The sequence below is a fragment of the Crocodylus porosus genome, unplaced genomic scaffold, assembly GCF_001723895.1.
Source record: "Crocodylus porosus isolate Cpor-Errol unplaced genomic scaffold, CroPor_comp1, whole genome shotgun sequence".
NCBI classification, from domain to species: domain Eukaryota; kingdom Metazoa; phylum Chordata; order Crocodylia; family Crocodylidae; genus Crocodylus; species Crocodylus porosus.
In genome coordinates this window covers 174,454,211-174,474,366 of record NW_017728906.1, presented here as the reverse complement: position 1 = coordinate 174,474,366, position 20,156 = coordinate 174,454,211, and the positions used below count along the sequence as shown (strand labels likewise).

Genomic DNA, 20,156 nt, shown 5'->3' with positions numbered 1-20,156 from the left:
GGGCTGGGGGGCTGTTTGCAGGGAGTGAGGGGCACAAGAAGGGATGGGGGCCAGGGGCTTTAATTTTTATCATGGATTTTGTTTTTTTTATCAGAAAATTTTTTTTTTTTTTTTTTTTTTTATCGGGGAAAACCGGGGTGACGTAAGTACGCTATCTGGTTATATAGCATCTTTTTATCTGAGGAATACAAAATACTGTAAAATTTATTAAAACTGGTAGCATATCTGAATAAACCAAGACAGGTGGTAACTTCCCTAAGGTCATATAGACCAACACAAAACTGTTGGTTCAGAGGTGAAATCTTTTATTAGACCAACTACTTTTTAGTTGGTCTAATAAAAGATTTCACCTCTAAACCAAGAGTTCTGTGTTTCTTTTTCTCAGACCAGTATGGCTACAAAATAGATCCCTAAGGTCATATACTAAGTCTTATATTAAATATATGCAGAATTCAGAATGCACTTAGCCCTGTGCTCTAATGTACAATAATAAAGTTAGATATGAAGCTAGGAGTTCTGATTAGCAAAGTGTAGCAGTGTTTCTCACATAAATTTTGCCTCTGCTTGAAAGCAACCCTAAATTTTCTTGTCTTTACAGTGATTTCCCTCATTTAGTGCTGCAGAAAATTCTTGTGAGCCTTACTATGAAGAACTGTAGAGCTGCAATGACTTTTTTTCAAAATGTTACGAAATGGTATGTTTAATATTTGTCATAAATAGATAGTAATGATGCTTAGTAGCAGTATTTGTAGGGGGGGAACTCCATGTTTTTTCTGAGCTACTCATTCTCAGGTTGGGCCACTTCACTGTTAAGATTTTCCTTGCAGTATCTCTGATGGAAGACTCCATTCCTGATGACTGTCATGTCAGTCTGGAGATCCAGGCCCTGTCTAGGGACAGACATTGCACATAAACTGGTTTAAGTGATCAGAAACTGGTTTAAACCTGTAACAGAACAGATGTTCAGTGCACATAAACCAGTTCAGAAATGGCTAAAACCAGTTTGAGAGAAACCTGGTTGAATGTAGAACCAGACTTAACTGATTTGTGTCAAACTGGTTTATGCAATGTCTGTCCAGAACCCTGCTGGTTTAAGATAAACCAGACTCCCCCAGGATCCTGGCCTGCTCTCTGGGGTTGGTGGAGCTCTCTGCTTCACAGCAAAGCTGGCCCCTCCCCTCTGCTCCCTGGCTGGATCCCCGCAGAGACTGCAGACATATGCCTGGCTTCCCTCTGCCCCCACCTTCCCTCCCCACTCCTTGCTAAGCAGGAAGTGCCTGGTTCCCTCTGCCTTACACAGACACCTCTCAGCATTAGCTAGCAGACCACATGCTGGCTACAGTCTATGCTGTGGCAGATGGGACAAGGGCAAAATCAATAGGTAGCTGGTAATATCCTAGTGTTTATCAGCTCAAGAAAACAACACAGAGTTAGGGGTGATTAACACTATGTTATCAATTCCCTGCTGGGCTGGTCAGAACGAGGGAACCCCTCCCTAATCAGTGGCCCGCAGTCTTTAAGTAAGTTTATCCTTTAGATTTGGAGACTGCTAATCAACTTTTGTGCTAGTCAGTGTAGGCAGTCCTTTAGGGTAACTGGTTTTGACAACTTCAGATGATTTTAAATGATTTCCTCCATGGATCCACACTGTTCTTTCTTCTTTCCTTTGTATCTGTAGTCAAATAGATCCATGATTTTTGAGGAAGGGGCACCCAGGGTGCTCAGCCTCCAGCCTGCGGGTTAGATACAGCCCACAGAACAAAGTCATGTAGCCCACAGTGGACCTCATGAGGTCTAAAAAATTGGCTGCCGAGGAGTGTTGGCAATATTAATTGCTGCTTCCCTAGATTTCCAGGCTCAGGGAGAACCCTGTTGGTCAATTGTGTGGACCAATGTGCCAGATCAGGTGTAAGACAGGATCTGGGCAGCTCAGGACCTGCCAACACAGACTGGCCCCATGCCATTCATTCAGCCCACAGTCCTGAAAGGTTGAGCACCACTGAGCACCACTTTTCCAGTTGCCTCCCTTTTTATACCCACCACTAGAATAGAGTATGTGAAGATTTAAATGACATTCAAAAGTAGTAAATGACAAACAGAACCTTGCTGAATACTGTTTTCTGGGATGTTCCAATTTCACACGCTACAGTTTGTTCACACATTTTGCTTACAGTGCAGAGTCATCCAGGAAATAATCTCAGACTCAGGTTAAATGGCAATATTCAATATTTCAAATTTTTAGACCTCCTGAGTAGCACCGTGGGCTACATGACATTGTTGTGGGCCTGGATCTGGCCCATAGACTGGAGGCTGAGCACCCTAGGTGCTCTTTCCTCAAAAATCATGGATCTATTGTAAGACTACAGATTCTGCTTATGAACAGTGTGAAAGTTTAGCCATTGATTGGAAGCATGAAAAACTATTTTGTTTTATTCCTATGCATGTTGCTTGTATTTAAGCAGTGGTTTCAAAGGCTGCAGATAGTGTCATAGTAAGCATAACTTTTTTTTTTTTTTTTTAAGTGTTCAACATACAAAAGGAGAAGTTGGGTTTTCAGAAGTTGAAGAGCTATATCTGCAAACAACTTTTGATGACATGTCCATTTTCACCAGCCCTACAGTGAATGCTGCAGATAAAAACTTGCCCAATTTAAGACTCACTGTCAACCAAGACCTTAGAGAAACACTGGAGCGCTATCTTTTAGTGGTATCAGAACAGCTTTCAAATATCTGTTCTTCTGAGGTGAGTTAGAAATGAGCGTTGAAGTCCCACATCTTTGTACTGCTGATACCTGTATTTTCAGGTTACTTCAGCAGTTTTCTTTTTAAAATTGAATGGCAAACAATTTTTGATGGCTGTTACTAGCACCTCTGTGCTAGTGTGAAGTATTTCCCTATGATATAGTCCATAATACATTTAGTTCTCCAGAAAAGTTACGTGGAAATTGTTATATAATACAAAATATGGAGATATGAACATTACTGATTAAACTATTTTTTCCTTATAGTTTTCATCCTCCTTAATCAGTCATTTTTAAAGTACCTATTTACATTGTAAAGTGAGATCCTGACCTCATTTTGTTGATGACAGAATTCTCATTAATATCAGTGTAGTCAAGATTCACCCAAGTGTTGTACAATATGTTGTATAGGGGGAAAAAGGGTTTTGAACTTTTCCATTCCTTCAACAAGGTGGGACTGGTAGTATCATATTAGTATTCCTCTAGGAGCTTGCTGCTAAGCTTTGGAAAATAGAGGGAGACAGTAGTGTTAACCAGAGATTAGAGGAAAGGGCTGAGACTCCTGAGTTATAAGTTTTATTCCTGGTTCTGCTAGTGAACTTTGGAAAACAACATGGTTACCATGCCCCTCCAAGTTTAGGTGTCAGATAAAAAGACTTACCTATTTTATAAAAAAGCCCCTCTATTAACTCCTATAGAGTGCTTGAAGGTCTTTTATTGAAACATTGTATTTTAGAAGTACAGTATTCATTTTAAGTTTTTATATAATTAAAAAGAATTCAAGAATGCTGTGTGCTACTGAAATACATTTTAATGTAAAATTTATTTGTACGTAATTTATTTCAAGCTTACTACTGCAGAACACCTTGTCCGAGGTGTCAGTCTCTTGACTGGTGTTCTTGGCTGCTATTGCCACATTGGCACAATAACTGAAGAGGATGCCTGTAAGTCGGATTTATTTCAGAAAGCTAAAGTAAGTAGCAACTTTTAACTGTAAAATGATTAATATAATTATAAGGAGAAAAACTTTATATATTTTCAGCTCACAAAAAAATTGGTTCCACTGACTTCTACTTCTAACGAATCACTGTAGTGGTAGACTTCAATATGTACCAAATATACTATGAGGGGCTAGGTTTTATGCTTTTACTAAAACAAATTTTCTGAAATTAAACAGATAACACTAACATTGTTTCAGTGCACCAATAGGCCTTCTCTTATTTGAAGTTGAAGATATTCTAAACGTGTATCATGTCTCTTCATCGTTTTTTAGAAAGTTGTGAGAAATCTAAACTATCAGGAACCAGAGGGAGAAGGAGTAGCAGGATAGTGGAACACTTAACACCTAGGTTTTTCAGATTCTTGTTGCTAAAGAATGAAAGTCACAAAACATATTCTTGATATATTTAGTTACCTGGCGATCCAGTTTTCGTTCTAATAGATACATACACAGATTAAGCCACAGTCACAAACAAAATTATTTAAAACTTTTGTCCAAAGCCTGAGCAAAGGTCAAGGACTTACTTAATGAATATGGAGACTGAAGGTCTTTACCACTAGTTGTGGATCAGCATTCAAGTACAATATCATGTCATTGGTTCTTTGGATAAATCTGGTATCTTTTATTACACCAGCTCAAACAGTTGGAAAAATTCTTCTTAGCAAGCTTTTGGGTATAAATACCCTTCGTCAGGCTAAGGAAGCATCACAAAGGGTATTTGTACCCAAAAGCTGGCTAAAAAGTATTTTTCCAACTATTTGAGCTGGTCTAATAAAAGATACTAGATTTACCCAAAGAACCGTGTCTGCTTGTGTCCTTTGACCAACACAGCTACAGCGTACACCACTATATTATGTCATTGTCTTTTTCTTCTATGACTACAGAATTCGAGTTTCGGTCTGGTCTATGTGGTCAGTTTGACATTTTGGAAACAACTCTTATGTAACAATAAAAGACGAAAGAAACTGTCGCGGGGCACTCCCGTGCCCCACTCCTAAGGAGGCTCAACCCCAGGAGGGGGAGAGGTGTAGCAGAGCACTAGGGTGTTTGCTACTAAGAAGGGCTGCTGCCATTCAGCTGGGCAGCCCCAGGTGCCAGTTGCCATAACAACTAAGCAGGTCAGGTGGCCAGAAGGGGGCAGGGCCAGGCCCTTATAAACAGCTAGGCCAAAGCCTAGCTAGCAGTTCCCTTCTGGCAGCCGCAGGAGCAGGAGCTCTGTGGCTGAGCTGAGTGGCCAGAGGTGGTAATTGCAGCCTTACCTTGCTGACCGGCCTCAGTGATGCTAGGGAGGAGTAAACCCTGAAGAGAGGTAGGGTTGGGAGTCCTAGAGGGGGCTCGGAGTTTACATTACAAGCAGGGAGGCTCTGTGGTGTTTGCGTTATAGCCAGTTGGCTCGGCTTGTGTTATAGTTACACCGGAGGACCGGGTGAGGCTGTAGGAGTGTGAGGAGGCCTCACGGGAGCTCCCCAGCAGCTTGGGGGTTCCCGGTGCCCAGCAGGGGCACAGCGCCAGTGGGGCACAACTGTTTGCGCCGGAGTGGCGCGGTATACGGGGTTTGGACCCCAGCCCATGAGGGTGGCAGTTTGCCCAGTGGGGCAAATGACCCAAGAAAGGGTCAAGGGGCCAGACATGGCTACGGCCACCTGAGCCCCAAGCGCGGGAAACGCATGGCGCAAGAGGCGCGGTATAGGCCCCAGAGTGGGCTAGGCCCTAGAGTGGGCGAAGCGTGAGGAGCGCGGTATAGGCCCCAGAGTGGGTGAGGCCCCAGAGTGGGCGGCAGGCGTGGTGAGTGCAGCCACAGACCCCGAGAGGTGCGGTGAGCGCGGCCAAAGACCCTGAGAGGGGCGAGAGAGGCCCCAGAGTGGGCGAGGAGGCACGCATTGGCCCATAAGGCTGGGGTGAGCGTACCCCACTTTGGAACGGAGGTGATACCAGCAACGTGTCGTAGGTGTAAGTAGGCAGCCTCCCATAGTGAACCTCAACATCAAAGATGTGGCGGGCGAGTAGAGGGTGCTGGACCACCTTAACTAGACACGGCAGGGGGGCGCTAGCGGGATCACGGTCCGTGCCCCCCACTCCGTGACAGAAACCTTTCATCAAAAAAATCCAGTAACTTAAATCCTGAATACTGGGACTTAAACATGTATTAGAACCACATGTCCTTATGTCCACACATGCATGCAATTATGTAAAAGCAATATATGATTGAGGAATTTCTACTACACTGGTTTTGTATTTTTTTTTAATAGACCCTCATGCATTATGTTGGAGAAAGCATTTTTCAGTCTAAAAATAAATTAAATGAAGATCCAAAGATTAATTCATTGAGGAATTTGATAACGCAATGTTCCAACTGCTTATGTAACTGTACCAAGGTAGGGTATCTAAATTAGTTGTTCTGGATGTATTTTATTCTATAATGTAATGTGTAACCTAATTGTAACTTTTAAAAAGCAATCATAATGTATTTTTAAAGTTCTAAGATCTATTTATGTCATACACATTTACTGATATAGATTTTCTGTAGAAGCTTTTAGAAATCTAAAGTTGCATGGTTAAATCAAGATATGCCAATTATATACATGCACATAATTTTCAGTCTACTTCCTTGTGTGTATGTGCTAACACACACACACAGTCTTAATACACAACTGTATGCTGTTTCTCAAAATCAATACAATATACTTTTTTCCTATAACCTTAAATACGTACTTGCATTACAAGTTTTTTTACACTTACATATATTTCATTATTTTAATAGTTTGGATTTACTTTTCTAACTGTTTTTTCCTGCAAGTTCTCTGGTCTTTAAGCCATGCATTTTGTACTCTGTTCTCTTATCAGCCAGCAGCATTTCTTTCTTAGGTAAAGTTTAAAAAACTGAGCAAGTGGTTATGAATTTAACTAACTCAAGTGATATGTACATGTTAGGGCCCTGACAGACGCTGGCTTTATGTAATACGCAACATGACACATTCAACCAGTTTGTGACACCATAAAATAGAAAACCAGCCACAAAGATGTTCCATTTTACATGCCTTCCATTGTATGCAGAACATCTTTGTGGTTAGTTTTCCATTTTATGGTGTCACAAACTGGTTGAATGTGTCATGTTGTATATTAAGTAAATATAACGTCTGTTGACAATAAGCATATTGTTAGCATGTGGGGGGACTGCCCCAAGTCTAGAACTGGGTGGGTAGCTTTGGGGCTGTCCATGACCTGGCAGGTTTGTTCTCTTGCCCTGCTGCCCCTGCACATGCAGGTCGCGCAATTTTGGCAGGTTGCACAATTTTGGTATAGGTCATACAAGTCTTCAGAACCAACTCCCATGAGCCTTAGCAAGCATTTAGTTTTGCTCCATACTTAATTTAGACTAGGAGTACATTTTACTAGATATTTCTAATGGTTATGACTAATAGACTGTCTGAAGTATATAGACTATGATACAGCATCCCAAGTTATTACAGCAGGGATGGGCAATTACTGTGGGTAGAGGGCCACTTACTAAGTTTTGGCAAGCCATCGAGGGCCACATGACAGGCAGACCAGGGCAGATTAATATTAATTTTCTACATTTTTTAGGGGCCCCATGGGCCAGATAGAATGGCCTGAGGGCCGCATTTTGCCCACCCTTGTATTACAGCCATTTTTTAAAGTATAGAAAAGTTGGATGGTGTATTATTTGTGACGTGATGTCAGCTGGTACAAATTGGAAAAGTACCAAATTAAAAACCCTGAAGACAATGCAGTGGAAAGAAATTCTGTCTTTAGACTATCATCAACCATTATTTAAGACTTACGGTCAGGTTATTGAATAAATAAACTATGCTGCTGTGATTCAGCTGAGAATCTTGCCTAAAGTGTTCATGAAATCAGATCATAGTATTGTGTCACTAGAGAGAAGAGTATGACTGAGCATTGAATCTTAGGATGGAAACATGTCACTTTACATCGCCTTTGTGTTGCCATAAGAATTTTTATGGCAGCAAAAGGCAAAGAAGGCTTATGTCCATGTGCCTTATTATACTACAAATGCCCCATATTGTGGTTGGGACAAAGGTGGTATGAATTTGCTGCTACTTAGTGGTGGCCTTGTATTTTCTTTGTGATAGGAGAGCCTGGACAGCCCAGAGCTGCCTACATGCTTCAGCTACCCTGAGCAGGTGTTTTAGGAGTATAAGGAGCCCCAGTACTGCACACCTCAGAAATTCCCACGCAAAATTGGCTCCTCCAGCCCCAGAAGGTCCTTCCCAGCTTTTCTTTCTTACAGATATTCATTCAGGGGAATCCAAGGACATTTCTTTATAAATGGGAAAAATGGGGTTTCCCACTTGCACAGACTTGTTGTTCGATTCTCTGGGACGTGTCTGTAAGCAAGAAAGCTGGAGTTTCCCTGCTTATAGAGACACATCTCCCAGAGAGCTGTATTTTTATTAATCTCTGTTTCGTGTATTCACAGGATCGGATAAATCCAGTTCTTTGCTAAGAACAAATAACATAGTGCATGCTATGATAACTGGCCCTTTGTTTTATCACATTTTGTTTTTGACAGAGCAGTCCAAGTAAGGTCTTATCTGGCTTATTCCAGTGTTTGTTAACATCAAAGCTGATGAATGATCTTGTAGATATTTGCGAACATCTAGTAAGTATATTTCTCAGTATTTCTAAGTGTTACATTTGGTAAGAGGCTCATTTATACAGCATATGTAACTTGGAGGCAAAACAAATGAGATTTCTATTTCTGCAAAGAAATAGGCATTAAAATATATAAAATTTTAAGAATATTTAAACTCAAAATGTTTGTTAATGTATGTTTGTAAACTGGGAGAGGAAGACAATACTGTATCATAGTGCTTGGAAAATAAGTATTCACAAAAGAAAAAACTTTTGTAGTAAGATTGGTGCTCCTGCTACTGGTAGAGAAAGCAGGCTGCAGGTGAGGCAGAGGGCAATCAAGGGAGCCACATGACTCAAGGGGCTGGGCTTGCAAAATAGAAGACCAGGACTTGACCTGGGTTGTCAGTCTAGTCCTGCAGGCCATGGAGGGGAAGAGCTTCTGAGCTGGCAGCAGGGGGAGCCTCTGATAAAGCATCCCAACCACTTGAGGTAAGACAGCCTTAGGGGAAACACCAGTGGTTTAGGGATTGAGTCTTTAGGGGTTGTAGAGGTCTCAATTGGCCTAGGAGCAGGGCCAGGACTCAAGGGATAGGGGGAAAGGCCAAGGGGCAGGGCCACAGCCGCAGTGATGAGATCAGGCAGGGTTGTGGACTCGTAGCCCATGAGGGGCAAGAACCAGGGTCAGGTCAGGGATCCATGGGCCAGGGGCCCACAGCCCAGGAGAAAGAGTCTATCAGAGGTAATGAGGCCAGATCCCAGGAATGGCAGAGGACAGAGCCCTGGGCCCTGGAGGGGCCAGGAAAGGTTGGGGATGCAGTTAAAGATGCCTGAGTCCAGGTGGAGCAGAGAATGTAGACCTAAGCCCAAGAGAGGTTAAGATTGTTCGAGGTTCAGGAGGGGCTAGAACAGTTGGAGGCCCCAACAGTGGCAGTGACTGTTCCATGTTTAGAGGCCTGCATTGACTGGAGTTGTCTGTGGGGCTGAAGGCCTATGAATGAGAGAGTGACTGGATTGGACAATGGGACTTCATGCCCAATGATTGATAATATCTGTAAAGTTTGGGCATGGTTATAAAGAGAAAATGAGGAGGCTAGTTAATTAGCCCTTAAGGTGATGAACAGTGATACCTGCATTCATGAATATGAGATCTTGCTTGGGGAGCCTTGGGGCAGCCTCCCTTTTTTCTGAAAGCATAATTACATCAAGCCATGGCAGGAAAGTTGAAGGGGAGATCACCCTAAGAAAGTGAAAGTGACAAGGCCTTAGGGGAGCTCCAGGTGTGTTATGACCACTCCTGGGGCAGGAGGCTGTTAAAAGTTCCTGTAAACTTTTATATCTCTGTGTTGTGCTCACTGGCAAAGTAACAGAATATGGCATCATTACATTTAGCGAAAACTTTGAAACTCCATTTTTTTTCATCCCAACCACTGCACCTTGGGAAGTAGTTCTACGTAAGTCATATGTTTGCTATGGGTGCACTGATAAAGATTTTTTTTGGTCAATACCAGCGGACAATTTTTAACCAACCATATCAGCTGGTGCTGATCTGATTGCCGATACGCGGTTTTCTTTTTATCAGTGCCTATATGATATGCATCAGTGTGTTGGTGCACCTCTAATGTTTGCTATTTTATATAGAGAGAACCTAACAATGTCATTACTGTAAACTTACTACGAACCCTGAGTCTTACTTTGCCCCTAACTAAGTTTTCCCTTTTACTGCACATATATTGTTTCTCTGGCTCTATATAACACCTTAGTTCACACTCTTAGTTCACAGTCCTTTTCCATCCCTCCAGGCAGGCTGTTTGCACTGACATGGAGGCTTTTCTCTGATATTTAGCTCAGCCTGCATCTGCTTCTTTCTTAGATCTAAGGAAGGGCATGTGATGCCTGAAAGCTTGTCCAACAGCTTTCTCAACTATACACTTGTCCCAGTGAAAGATATTTCAAAAGTCCTCACCACTGTGAACTTGTCAGTCAGTTGGTCAACTAGTAATTATCATGTTCTGTAGTGAGGCCTTTTCTTTTCTTCCTCCAGTTTCTTTAGAACCAAAAATCAAATAGAATGAGAAGCCCACCTTAAAATATCACAGTACTGTTTAAGGAGTCTGTTAAGAATCGGGACCCCACTGCATGCAAACAATACAGAGCAGTTCCTGCTCCAGATTCCTCACCAGACAGCTTTATGACGAGATGAGATGGGTAGATGAAACAAGTGTGACAGTGTGAGGACAGTAACAGCAAAATAAAAATGTTTTGTATAGTACACTTGTATTAATTTAAAGAAACGATAACAACCACGGAAAGGTATTATGTGCCCCAACCCTGAGTAGATTTTGCTCCAAATTTTGTCCCTCCTCACCCTTTTTACTACATTGGTTTCTTTTACTGTTCTGATGCCTACATGCTGCCTTGCACCACCCTACATACAGTTTAAAAAAGAATATGATGCTTTTGTCAGATGTCTTTTAATGGAAAACCCAGTGAAACTGGAGAAGCAGAACTAATGGAAGATGATCTTGAGGAGAGTACAATGGAAATAGAGAACCAAGTAACCGTAGACTTATTCACTGACCACCGTACAGCTGCCATGAGTGAGACTAATGAAGCTGCTGAAGTACAAAACATAACTGGTAAGCCACATTTTTTTCCATGCACAGAATTGTTTTGCAAAAATTTAGAGTAAATGTTTTTTCAGTTTTATGGTATCTCAACATCAGATACTACATGGAACCATTCAGTTATATAATGGGATTGCTGTTAAGACAATTATCCCCTAATGTAATAATTCTTAGCTCTTTGTAAGTGTTATACAAGCATTAACATATACATTCCTATAGCTATCTTAGCAAGGAAGAAACAATTATCCTTATTTTATTAGTGTTAAAACGGAAGCAAAGAATTTAATTGGCTTTTCAAGGTTAAGCACTGAGTCTGACAGAATTGGGTGTAGAAATCAGGGCTCCAGATTCCCAGTCTAGCACTCTGTTCACTTGACCACAACTCCTTTTATACCTAATACCAAGATATGTTTTTGGGCCTAAAAGTTGGTTCTATTTTACCTTTGCCTCTTCCCATGAATAGCAAATCTATCACCTCTCTGATGAAATCAGCTTTTTTCCTGTCTGGCCTAGTAGAAACCAGAGAGAGGGCTCCTTCTTATCCAGGTCTCTGGCTCTAACTCCTTTCAAGGTGTTTTGGAAGTAGCAGTGGTGATGTTGTTTTGCTGTGAGATCAAATTTAAATTCCTTAATGAAGTTGATGACCATTTTATGCCTTACTCAGTACTGTGAATTTTGTATTTTCAGTACAGCTATGAACTTCATTCAGTCCACATTTTTTCAGTGGCAATCTTTGAAAAGCAATCTCCAGACCTGAACAAATAATAATAATAAAGTTTGGGCCGGAGGGTGTTGGGAACAGCAGCTCTGCATCTGCATATTAAACTGTTTTATTTAGGTGACAGTTGAATTTTGTTCCAGGTCCATTGCTATTCTGACCACCACATGCTTTGTTGGGTTGCCTTTGTAAAATGTGTGAAGTGATTTGGGGTTTTGACCAAATTCTGGGTAAGGATATTCACGTTGCAAAAACCACACTGCAGATTTTTCTGTTGACACCTTTGTGCTACACTTGGTGAAGAGGCTGGGGATATGTATGGGAAATAGAGATATTATGAGAAGTAAGCACATAATGAATTAGCCTTTCTAAGAAGGGGGTCAACTCTAAAACAGATGGGGGGAAGCTTGAGCTACTGATGTCTATACCTCTTCTGCACAGCAGTAGACTTCAAAGCTGTCAGTCTGAAGTGCTTAAATTAGCTGTATGCATGTGCCTAACCCTCTTATTATATATTTGATTGTTTTAAAAGATTCATTTTTCATACTTAATAAGAAAATGTTATTTCTAGGTGCCATGAGCCCATTAGCCGAAGAACATTTGACGAAACAAGATAATCTACTTCTTGAAATTCTGAGGTTCCTGTGTATTTGTGTAACTACATCCCAAATTCATACAGTTAGCTTTAGAGCTTCTGACATACGGAGGAAGCTGTTAATGCTTATTGAAAAAAGTACATTCGATGCAAGTAAATCACTGCATCTACATGTGGTAAGTGATTAATGACACTTCCTTCTTGATTCAGTAGAAACCTCTCAGTACACATATTCTGACTTCTAAAGTTGCATGTGCCCTTGTTTGCCACATTTTTAGCACCAGTCCACTAAGGAATATCTATAGTAGCTGCTTTTAAAAAATTAAAAGGTCATTAAAACTAGCATAAGATTCCTCAGGAATCAGTGTGTTGAGGCCATATAGTATCCTTCATTCAGTCCTTAGCCACTAATGGCTTGGGGGTTATATAATCCTCTTCTCTGGACCAGAGGTGAAAGCTCTATTTTTACGCCTTGGGACAGTGCATTTGGATAACAAAATATAAAATTTAACTACTTTTATAACTGTATATCATAGTAATTTTTGTGAAGAACACAAATATCAAATATCTGACATAAGTATATTAGTGTATGACTTCTCATAACACTGATTGAAAATGATTTTTATTTTGTGGCTTAATTTAGAAATATGGCTGATACAATATTTTCTTATATCTTAGTACTTGGTCCTTTTGAAGGAACTCCCAGTTGAAGAAAACATGTTGCCAGAAGAAGACGTTGTTATGCTTCTCAAGCCTCTTTCGTAAGAAGTATACAAGAAAACTCATTTTTGTATAGCTGCTTTTTTTCTGCTGTTTGGTTTCTCAAATGCTGTCTCTTCTTGTTTACAGTGATGTGTGCTCCATGTATCGACGAGATCAAGAAGTGTGTAAAGCAGTTCTAAGTAATTTACTCCCAATAGCAGTGGGGTTGGGCCAAGCCAGTGCAAATGCTGAAGAAACAGGAGATGCCCAAGGACAATTTTTAACAGTTGTTGGAGCATTTTGGTATGTATTAGCTATTTAAAGTAACAGCCTATATTGGCCATAAACTTTTTAGCCTGGTAGCTTAAACAAAGGATGTGATGCTGTTGTGGCCCTAACTACAAGCATCTAGTTCGTATACTTCTCCCACATGGGAACTGTTCACGGTCTCTGTTTTATATCAGTGCTAATCCTATATTAATCCTAAACTGTGCCCCCTAATCATTAAGGCTATAAATAAATATTCCGTTTCTCCTTGGAGAAAGGCCTTTCTTGGGACCCTATAGATGTACAAGTCCAGTGTCCCACTCTAAGTATTACTGAAATACCCTAGATAAAATGGGCTAACAGTTTTTCCCAGGACAATGCTTTATCAATCTGTAAACTAATCCTGGGTAGTTCAGTTTATTTGCCATTTATTCCAGAGACAAGCCAGTCAGAGGGGGCAGCAATGTAGCTTGGAAGGCCACAAGTGTAAAGGGCTGTGTTGCTCTTCTTTTATTTCAGGTTCTGACTCAGATCAGTCAGGACCCCCTCAAATGAGACCACTACTGCCTCAGTGGTCATTTAAAGCAGGGGTCTGCTGGTAAAGCCATGGTTTTACTGACGTTCAATGACGGTGGGCTCTCCCTGTCCTGCACCACAGTTGGGCAGCAGGGGCTCAGGCAGAGGGAGTCATTCTGAAGCTAGCTGATTATCAGGGAGAAGTGGTGGTGGCTGGGTTAGTACCCTCCCACCTACAACCCGAGCTGGGTCATTCTGGGCCCCTCCTTGGAAAAACATAGTAGATCCCTGGTCAGGGGCAGGCACTGGTCAGCTGGGGCAGGGCGCAGGGCAGAGCCACGAGCAGCTTATCTGGAGGGTGCAGGGAGTGATGGTTCCAACTGTGCACACCCCAGGAGGGCATGGGGGGGGAGCGTGTGCCCTCGGATCTGCATGTGGGGTGAGGGGGGTGTGGGTGGGCTGGGACCAGGGCTGCTCTGGCCTGTTCCCAGCAGGGGCTGGGCTGGGCTGGGCTCTGCTTGGGGTGGATGGTGGTGGCACTGGGAGGGGGCTACAGAAGGGGCTGCAGCCACCCCAGAATTCACTGTAGCCCCTGCCCCCTCACCCTCATTGGCAGCCCAGCCCAATAGCCCTGCCAGGAACAGCCTGGCCCTGGCCCCAGCCCACCACGTCCTGCATGCAGATCTAGGGACACATGTCCCCCTATGTCCTCCTGGGGTGCACATAGCAGTGGGAGCTGCCACCCCACGCAACTCAGTCCCTTGCCCCTGGCTAGGCAGCCTCTGCCCCATCTCCACTGCCTCCCCCCACAACAAACTTATCAGCCAGACCGGCCTGTGTTTCTGGCTGCACTGCAGCTGCAAGCACACGTGGAGTTTTGCGTACCCCCCCATGACCCTTTTAAGTACCCCTAGGGGTACATGTACCCTTGGTTGACAACCACTGACTTAAGGAATGAATTATAAAGAGCAGTTATGTTTTTTAGATTATTTTCCAATATTTAAATTAATAATGGTTTTTATATACAGTATAACCTCATAAATCCAGATGCCAAAAATCCAGTATTATCAAAAATCCAGCACTTCCTCCCACCCTCCTGGATGCAGAGGGGAAAGCTTGCATGTGGTGGCTGCCATCCACCACCCTGCATCGCCACTTTGCGTGCGGCTGCTACTCTGGGACCACTCGCCACTGCTTCCTCCCCACACCCCTTTCTGTGACCGGCCACTGCTCCAGTTTCAAAAATCCATCATTTTCAAATTTCTGGCAAGTGCTCGGTCCCAAGCACACCAGATTTATGAGGTTATACTGTATTTCAATATTTTTTGTTTCAGGCACTTGACAAAAGAAGGGAGATGTACAGCTCCAGTAAGGGTGGCTCTACTGAAATGCATGAAAGCCCTACTTGAGGTGAACTATATACTTTTTGATCTGATATTAGACCTGGAAGTGTAATAATAAATGTTTGCTTGAAAATAGTACCTAAAGAGTTGTTGCTTACCTCAGAAATATCAAGTATTTGTTTCAGTGTAGGTTACAATAGTTTTAATACAAGTATGTTCCTTTTCTTCAGGCTGATCCCTATTCAAAGTGGGCTATACTTCGTGTAAGAAATGAAGATCTTCTGGTGAGTGAAGCTTTCCCACATTTCCTTGCAGATAGTGACCATCAAGTTCGCATGCTTGCTGCAAAGTCAATAACCAGGTGATGACATAAACCATGTTTTTATTGTTTAGATAATTATATATATAGAGATATAGGTATATCTCTATATATATCTTAAGAACAATTAAATTTGGCTGGGATTTTCTTTCCTTGTGTAGCTGCCTTCATTTTCTGAGGTACTTTAATACTAGAGGTTCACTGATGCATCGGCCCGATATCAGATCGGCACTGATTATAAAGAAAATTGATCGTATTGGAAATCGGCCTGATGTGGCCAATAATTTGGCCAATAAATGCCTGTGCGTGCATGCAGCCACAGCACAGCACGTAGGCAGTGAGGAGCACAGCCCGGCAGCTTGGAGAGGATCACAGCCCGGTAGCAAGGAGCACAGCCTGGCAGGGGCTGGGGCAAGCGCCTGCCCAGCTAAGGTAGGGTGGGCACGGGGTGGACCTGTAGCTCGTGTGGGGGCCGGCACGCTGCTGGTCCGGCGCTCATCCAGCATGTCCCACTGCTGCTCCTGTCGCTCGTCCAGGAGCGCATGGGGGTGGAAGGGTGTGCCCCCAAGTCTAGGCTGCACGGGGCCCACGCAGATCCAGGGGCACATGCCACTCCCCATGCCCTTTTGAACAAGTGGCAGAAGCAGTGGTGGGACCCACCAGACGAGCAGCTCCTGCTTAAGCGTTCCTATAAAAAGTGAACTTCCGAGAAACTCTTCCTAAATAGTTGATAAATTTATCCTGATATTATTCCATGAGGCAAATGAGTTGCAAGTGACAGGGAATCAGAATATGTTTCATTTGCATTTGGCTGTCAAGGACTGGGCAGAAATAATCAATTCTACCTTCTTCCTCTAGCAGATGTTTTTATTGCCATCTGCAGGGAGGGAGAGAGGGTTGCTGCAACACAAGCCCTGTGAGGGGAGAAATGGAACTGCAGAAGGCTGCTCTCTTTCTTTCAAAACAAAGGAATCTCATCATTTATCTTGTAAAATATACAATGATTCTGTAGGTTAATTGTTATGCTAAATAACTACCCTTGTTTTTAAGTTTGTTCCAAGATGTGAAGCAGAGAGCTTCATCTGGATTATTGAAACCTCTTCCATTGAAGCTTCAGCAGAAGGCTTTTGAGAATGTATACCTCAGAGTGCAAGAAGGAATGAGAGATCTGGTACTAATTAATATCTAATCACTAGCTATGGGTAAATAAGGGCCATATGAGTAAATACTCATTAATGCCAATGTGTTGAGTTTCTAAAGAAATAGTCATTCCTTAAGGTCTCCGTGTGCTCTGAGTTAATGAATCAGGTAGCAAAAAAAAAAATTCTTATGCACCTCCCCAGTTGTTCTCTTGGCCATGCTATAATGTTTAACCTAATGCTGCTATTTTCCATGCTGTTCTTCCTATGAATACTTGCTAGTATAGTTATCTAGGTTTACTACTTAAGGGCTGAACAATGAGGCCCCATTGTGCCAAGCAGTTTATAAACACAAGGCATATCTACAAGAGCACTTTACTGCACAGTAAACTAATTTGTTGCCCAGTATAGTGCCACTGTCTGCACATGCGTGGTAATTAGTCTGATGTAAACTAATTTAGTGTGCCATCAGATAGTGCCATCAGACACAAGTACTATCTGATGGTGGAGTAAATTACTACTCTTATGTGCACATGTCGATGGTGATGTTGGGATTAGTTTACTCTAGCTCAAATTGTGCTAGAGATTATTCAGTTGCATTAATTGCATGTGTAAATGCGCCCACACAGTACTAGGTAGTCCCTGTCCCAATGAATTTGTAGTCTAAATATTTGCATGCATGTTAATGCCCATGCATTAGACTCGTATATGGGGTATTTTAAAGCTTCCTTTTAACTCTTACATGTTGATTTTTATGGATAATGCACATAATAAGCATGTGGAAATTTTTCTCTCTGCTTCCTTTGTGGATAGTACTATGCAAAAAAGTTAGAACCCAGATCATTTCTCTCTGAGTGGTTCACAATCCACCTAATTTATAGCAAGCTTCTGAATTAAGCATATGCTCTTCTGCTGTTTGTTGAGGGTCGTACAGCCCTGGTTAATTTGCAAACTGTCACCTTCACTGAGGTGAAGGGGCCCTGTGAGGTATCTCAGAGTCCACCTTCACAAATTATATTAATTGGTATCCTTGTTGGGTAGATTAGAAACCGAAAAACCGTGACCCTAAAATATTCTTTCATCTCCAAAGGGAGTTTCTATGAATTAGAGTTGAAGTACTCTGTGGATTGGCAGCCTGTGTTGTAGCTACTAATCTATCATAGGTATAACTGCAATGTAATATATAATTCCTACAGCTCTTTTTGAGAGAGAAAAGATACAAGTAGAAAGGATATTTTTCCCACTCTATTTTCCCAGTTCCTAGGGAGTGTGCCCATGAATGCTGTATTTTGTGCAATATAAAATCAAAAGTCTTACATTTTAATAAGGAAAATATTATTTTCAATATTGTTAATGAGAACTTTGGAAAGCCCCACCTTTGCTTTTATAAAATTTCAAGATTGGTGGATAACTAAAGAAAAAGAAAAACTACATTCATACTATAGGGTGCCTGCAATTTCATTTTTCTCTCATAGGAGTATCTTTCATTTTGTCATTTTTCTTTCGTCCATCTTTATGACTTACTTTTCTGGAAGATTTATTCACATTTTGTTTATTACCACCCTCACGGTCTTCTTATCACAATCACTAGTCTTACAAATGCAAAGAGGATGCATTGGCTGTCACTGCCTCAGTAAGCAACAAGGTTGCAGTTGGATTGCTAAGAGGTCCATTCCCTTTCCCACCTGCATCTCAGAAGCTCAACAAGCTAACCCCAATACCCTGATATAAAGGGTTTTTTTAGTTTAAATAGTTTAAGCTCATGTATCAGTACAGATATTTGTTCTTGTTTAACATTTTAAATTATTTTTCATTATTATGAAGGCACAGGCGAATGCAAGCCCTGATGATCTTCTGGACAAGGAATGTAATAGAAAAGCCGTTCTGTTGACGCTCATAACTATGGTTTTCTGCTGCAGTCCTGTGTGTGAAAAGCAGGCTTTGTTTGCTATTTGCCAGTCTGTAAAAGAGAATGGATTAGAAGCTCAGCTTATTAAAAAGGCAAGTAGTATATGGGAAAAGTTAATTTAGGCTATGAAAGTAAAGCAAAGATGTTGATATTGGAAAAATTCCTTTCTCAATAAGGAACTAGAGTGGTTACTCTACAGCAGGGGGTTTCAGCCTTTTTTAACAAGTGACCCCTTCTGTCTCAAAGTTCCAGCTTGATGTACTCCTTTATTTTTCTTGTTTTTAAGTGGGGGGGAGGGAGTGCAGATTGAGGCCCCGTGCTGAGGGAGGGAGTGGGGCAGGAGCAGGCACTTCTGCTGGGGCGGGACAGGGTGTGGGATGGAGCCATGAGCAGCTCGTCCTGAGGGAGGGGGGTGGCTTCCGCTGCTGTGCATACTGCGGTAGGGCATGGAGCCGGTGTGCCCCCAGACCTGTGCATGAGGGGCAGGCGGGTTGCCGCTTTAGGCTGGGGTCTTGCTGGCAGGGGGCTGGGCCAGGCTGTGCTTGGGGCGGGCAGTGGCAGCACTGGGGTTGTTGGGGGCTACAGCGAATTCTGGAGCGGCTGCAGTCCACCCTGTAGCCCTGCTCCTGTAGGCCCCCACGGTGAGGGAAGGACTGGGGCTGGGGCTGGGGCTGGAGCAAGGGTAGGCACTGCCCAGCCAGGGTGGAGAGCAGGACAGAGCCATGAGTGGCTCATCCAGACGGTGAAGGAGGTGGCAGCTTCCACCACTGCACACACCCCAGGAGGATATGGAGAGCGTCACCCTGGATCTGCATGTGGGGTGTGGGTGGGCTGAGGCTGGAGCTGTGCTGGGCTGTTCCTGGTGGGGGCTGTGCTCGGGCCAGGCAGAGGTAGCCACCCCCAATCACACTTCCCAGAGCAGCCCCGTCCCATGTGCAGATCTGGGGGCACAAGCCCTCCATGCCCTCTCGGGGTGCGTGTAGCAGCAAGAGCCACGCCCCCACGCACCTCAGTCCCTTGCCCTGGCTGGGCAGCCCCTTCCACACTCCCTCCCCCCACAACAAACTTGTCAGCTGGACCAGGCTGCACTCCTGGCTGCCTGTGTGCTGCACTGCTGCTGCGAGTATGCATGCAGAGTTCTGTGTACCCCCTACAATCCTCTTAAATACCCCTAGGGGTGTGCGTACCCCGAGTTGACAACCACTGCTCTATAGAATTCAGAAAGTGGGCAGACAGTATCAGCTGCAATTAAAGTTTTAATTCCTCTTTACATAAATCAAGATAATCTATTTCAAGGGTGGGCAGTTATTTTGGCTGGAGGGCCAGTTAATGAGTTTTGATGAGCTGTCAGGGGCCTCAAGGGTAGCCCTGCCCCTTGACAGGTGTTCCATCCCCTGGTTCCAGTCTTGGGACTGGAAGTCCTGCCCCCTAATCCCTGAACATTGCCACTGGAAGTCCCTCCCCTTGCCCCCAGAAGTACTCCTTTTGGGAGGGGGATTGCCATCTTGGAACCAGAAGAAAACCAAATCATATTCTAAAAATCAAACATCTACAACATATTTTAATTTTATTTAAAAAAAATATTGTTGTCCTGATTTATGTGTGCTTACATAGTGTGTATATAGAGGTGACTGCATAATAGTTCAAAAATTGTCTTACTCTTG

At 42.9% G+C, this 20,156-nt stretch overlaps 1 protein-coding gene across 2 annotated transcripts in view; it reads left to right on the top strand.

Moving 5' to 3' along the window:
- Positions 1-20,156, top strand: part of ATM (ATM serine/threonine kinase) — a 100,935-nt gene that overhangs the window by 23,959 nt on the left and 56,820 nt on the right. For both annotated transcript variants that reach the window (XM_019530229.1, XM_019530230.1), the window contains exons 12-24: positions 599-694; positions 2,523-2,742; positions 3,588-3,713; positions 5,990-6,115; positions 8,296-8,385; positions 10,825-10,996; positions 12,274-12,473; positions 12,976-13,058; positions 13,147-13,302; positions 15,117-15,192; positions 15,356-15,486; positions 16,495-16,615; positions 18,408-18,584. In XM_019530229.1, coding sequence (XP_019385774.1) covers positions 599-694; positions 2,523-2,742; positions 3,588-3,713; positions 5,990-6,115; positions 8,296-8,385; positions 10,825-10,996; positions 12,274-12,473; positions 12,976-13,058; positions 13,147-13,302; positions 15,117-15,192; positions 15,356-15,486; positions 16,495-16,615; positions 18,408-18,584 — 1,774 coding nt within the window. The remainder of the gene's footprint in view (positions 1-598; positions 695-2,522; positions 2,743-3,587; positions 3,714-5,989; positions 6,116-8,295; positions 8,386-10,824; positions 10,997-12,273; positions 12,474-12,975; positions 13,059-13,146; positions 13,303-15,116; positions 15,193-15,355; positions 15,487-16,494; positions 16,616-18,407; positions 18,585-20,156) is intronic.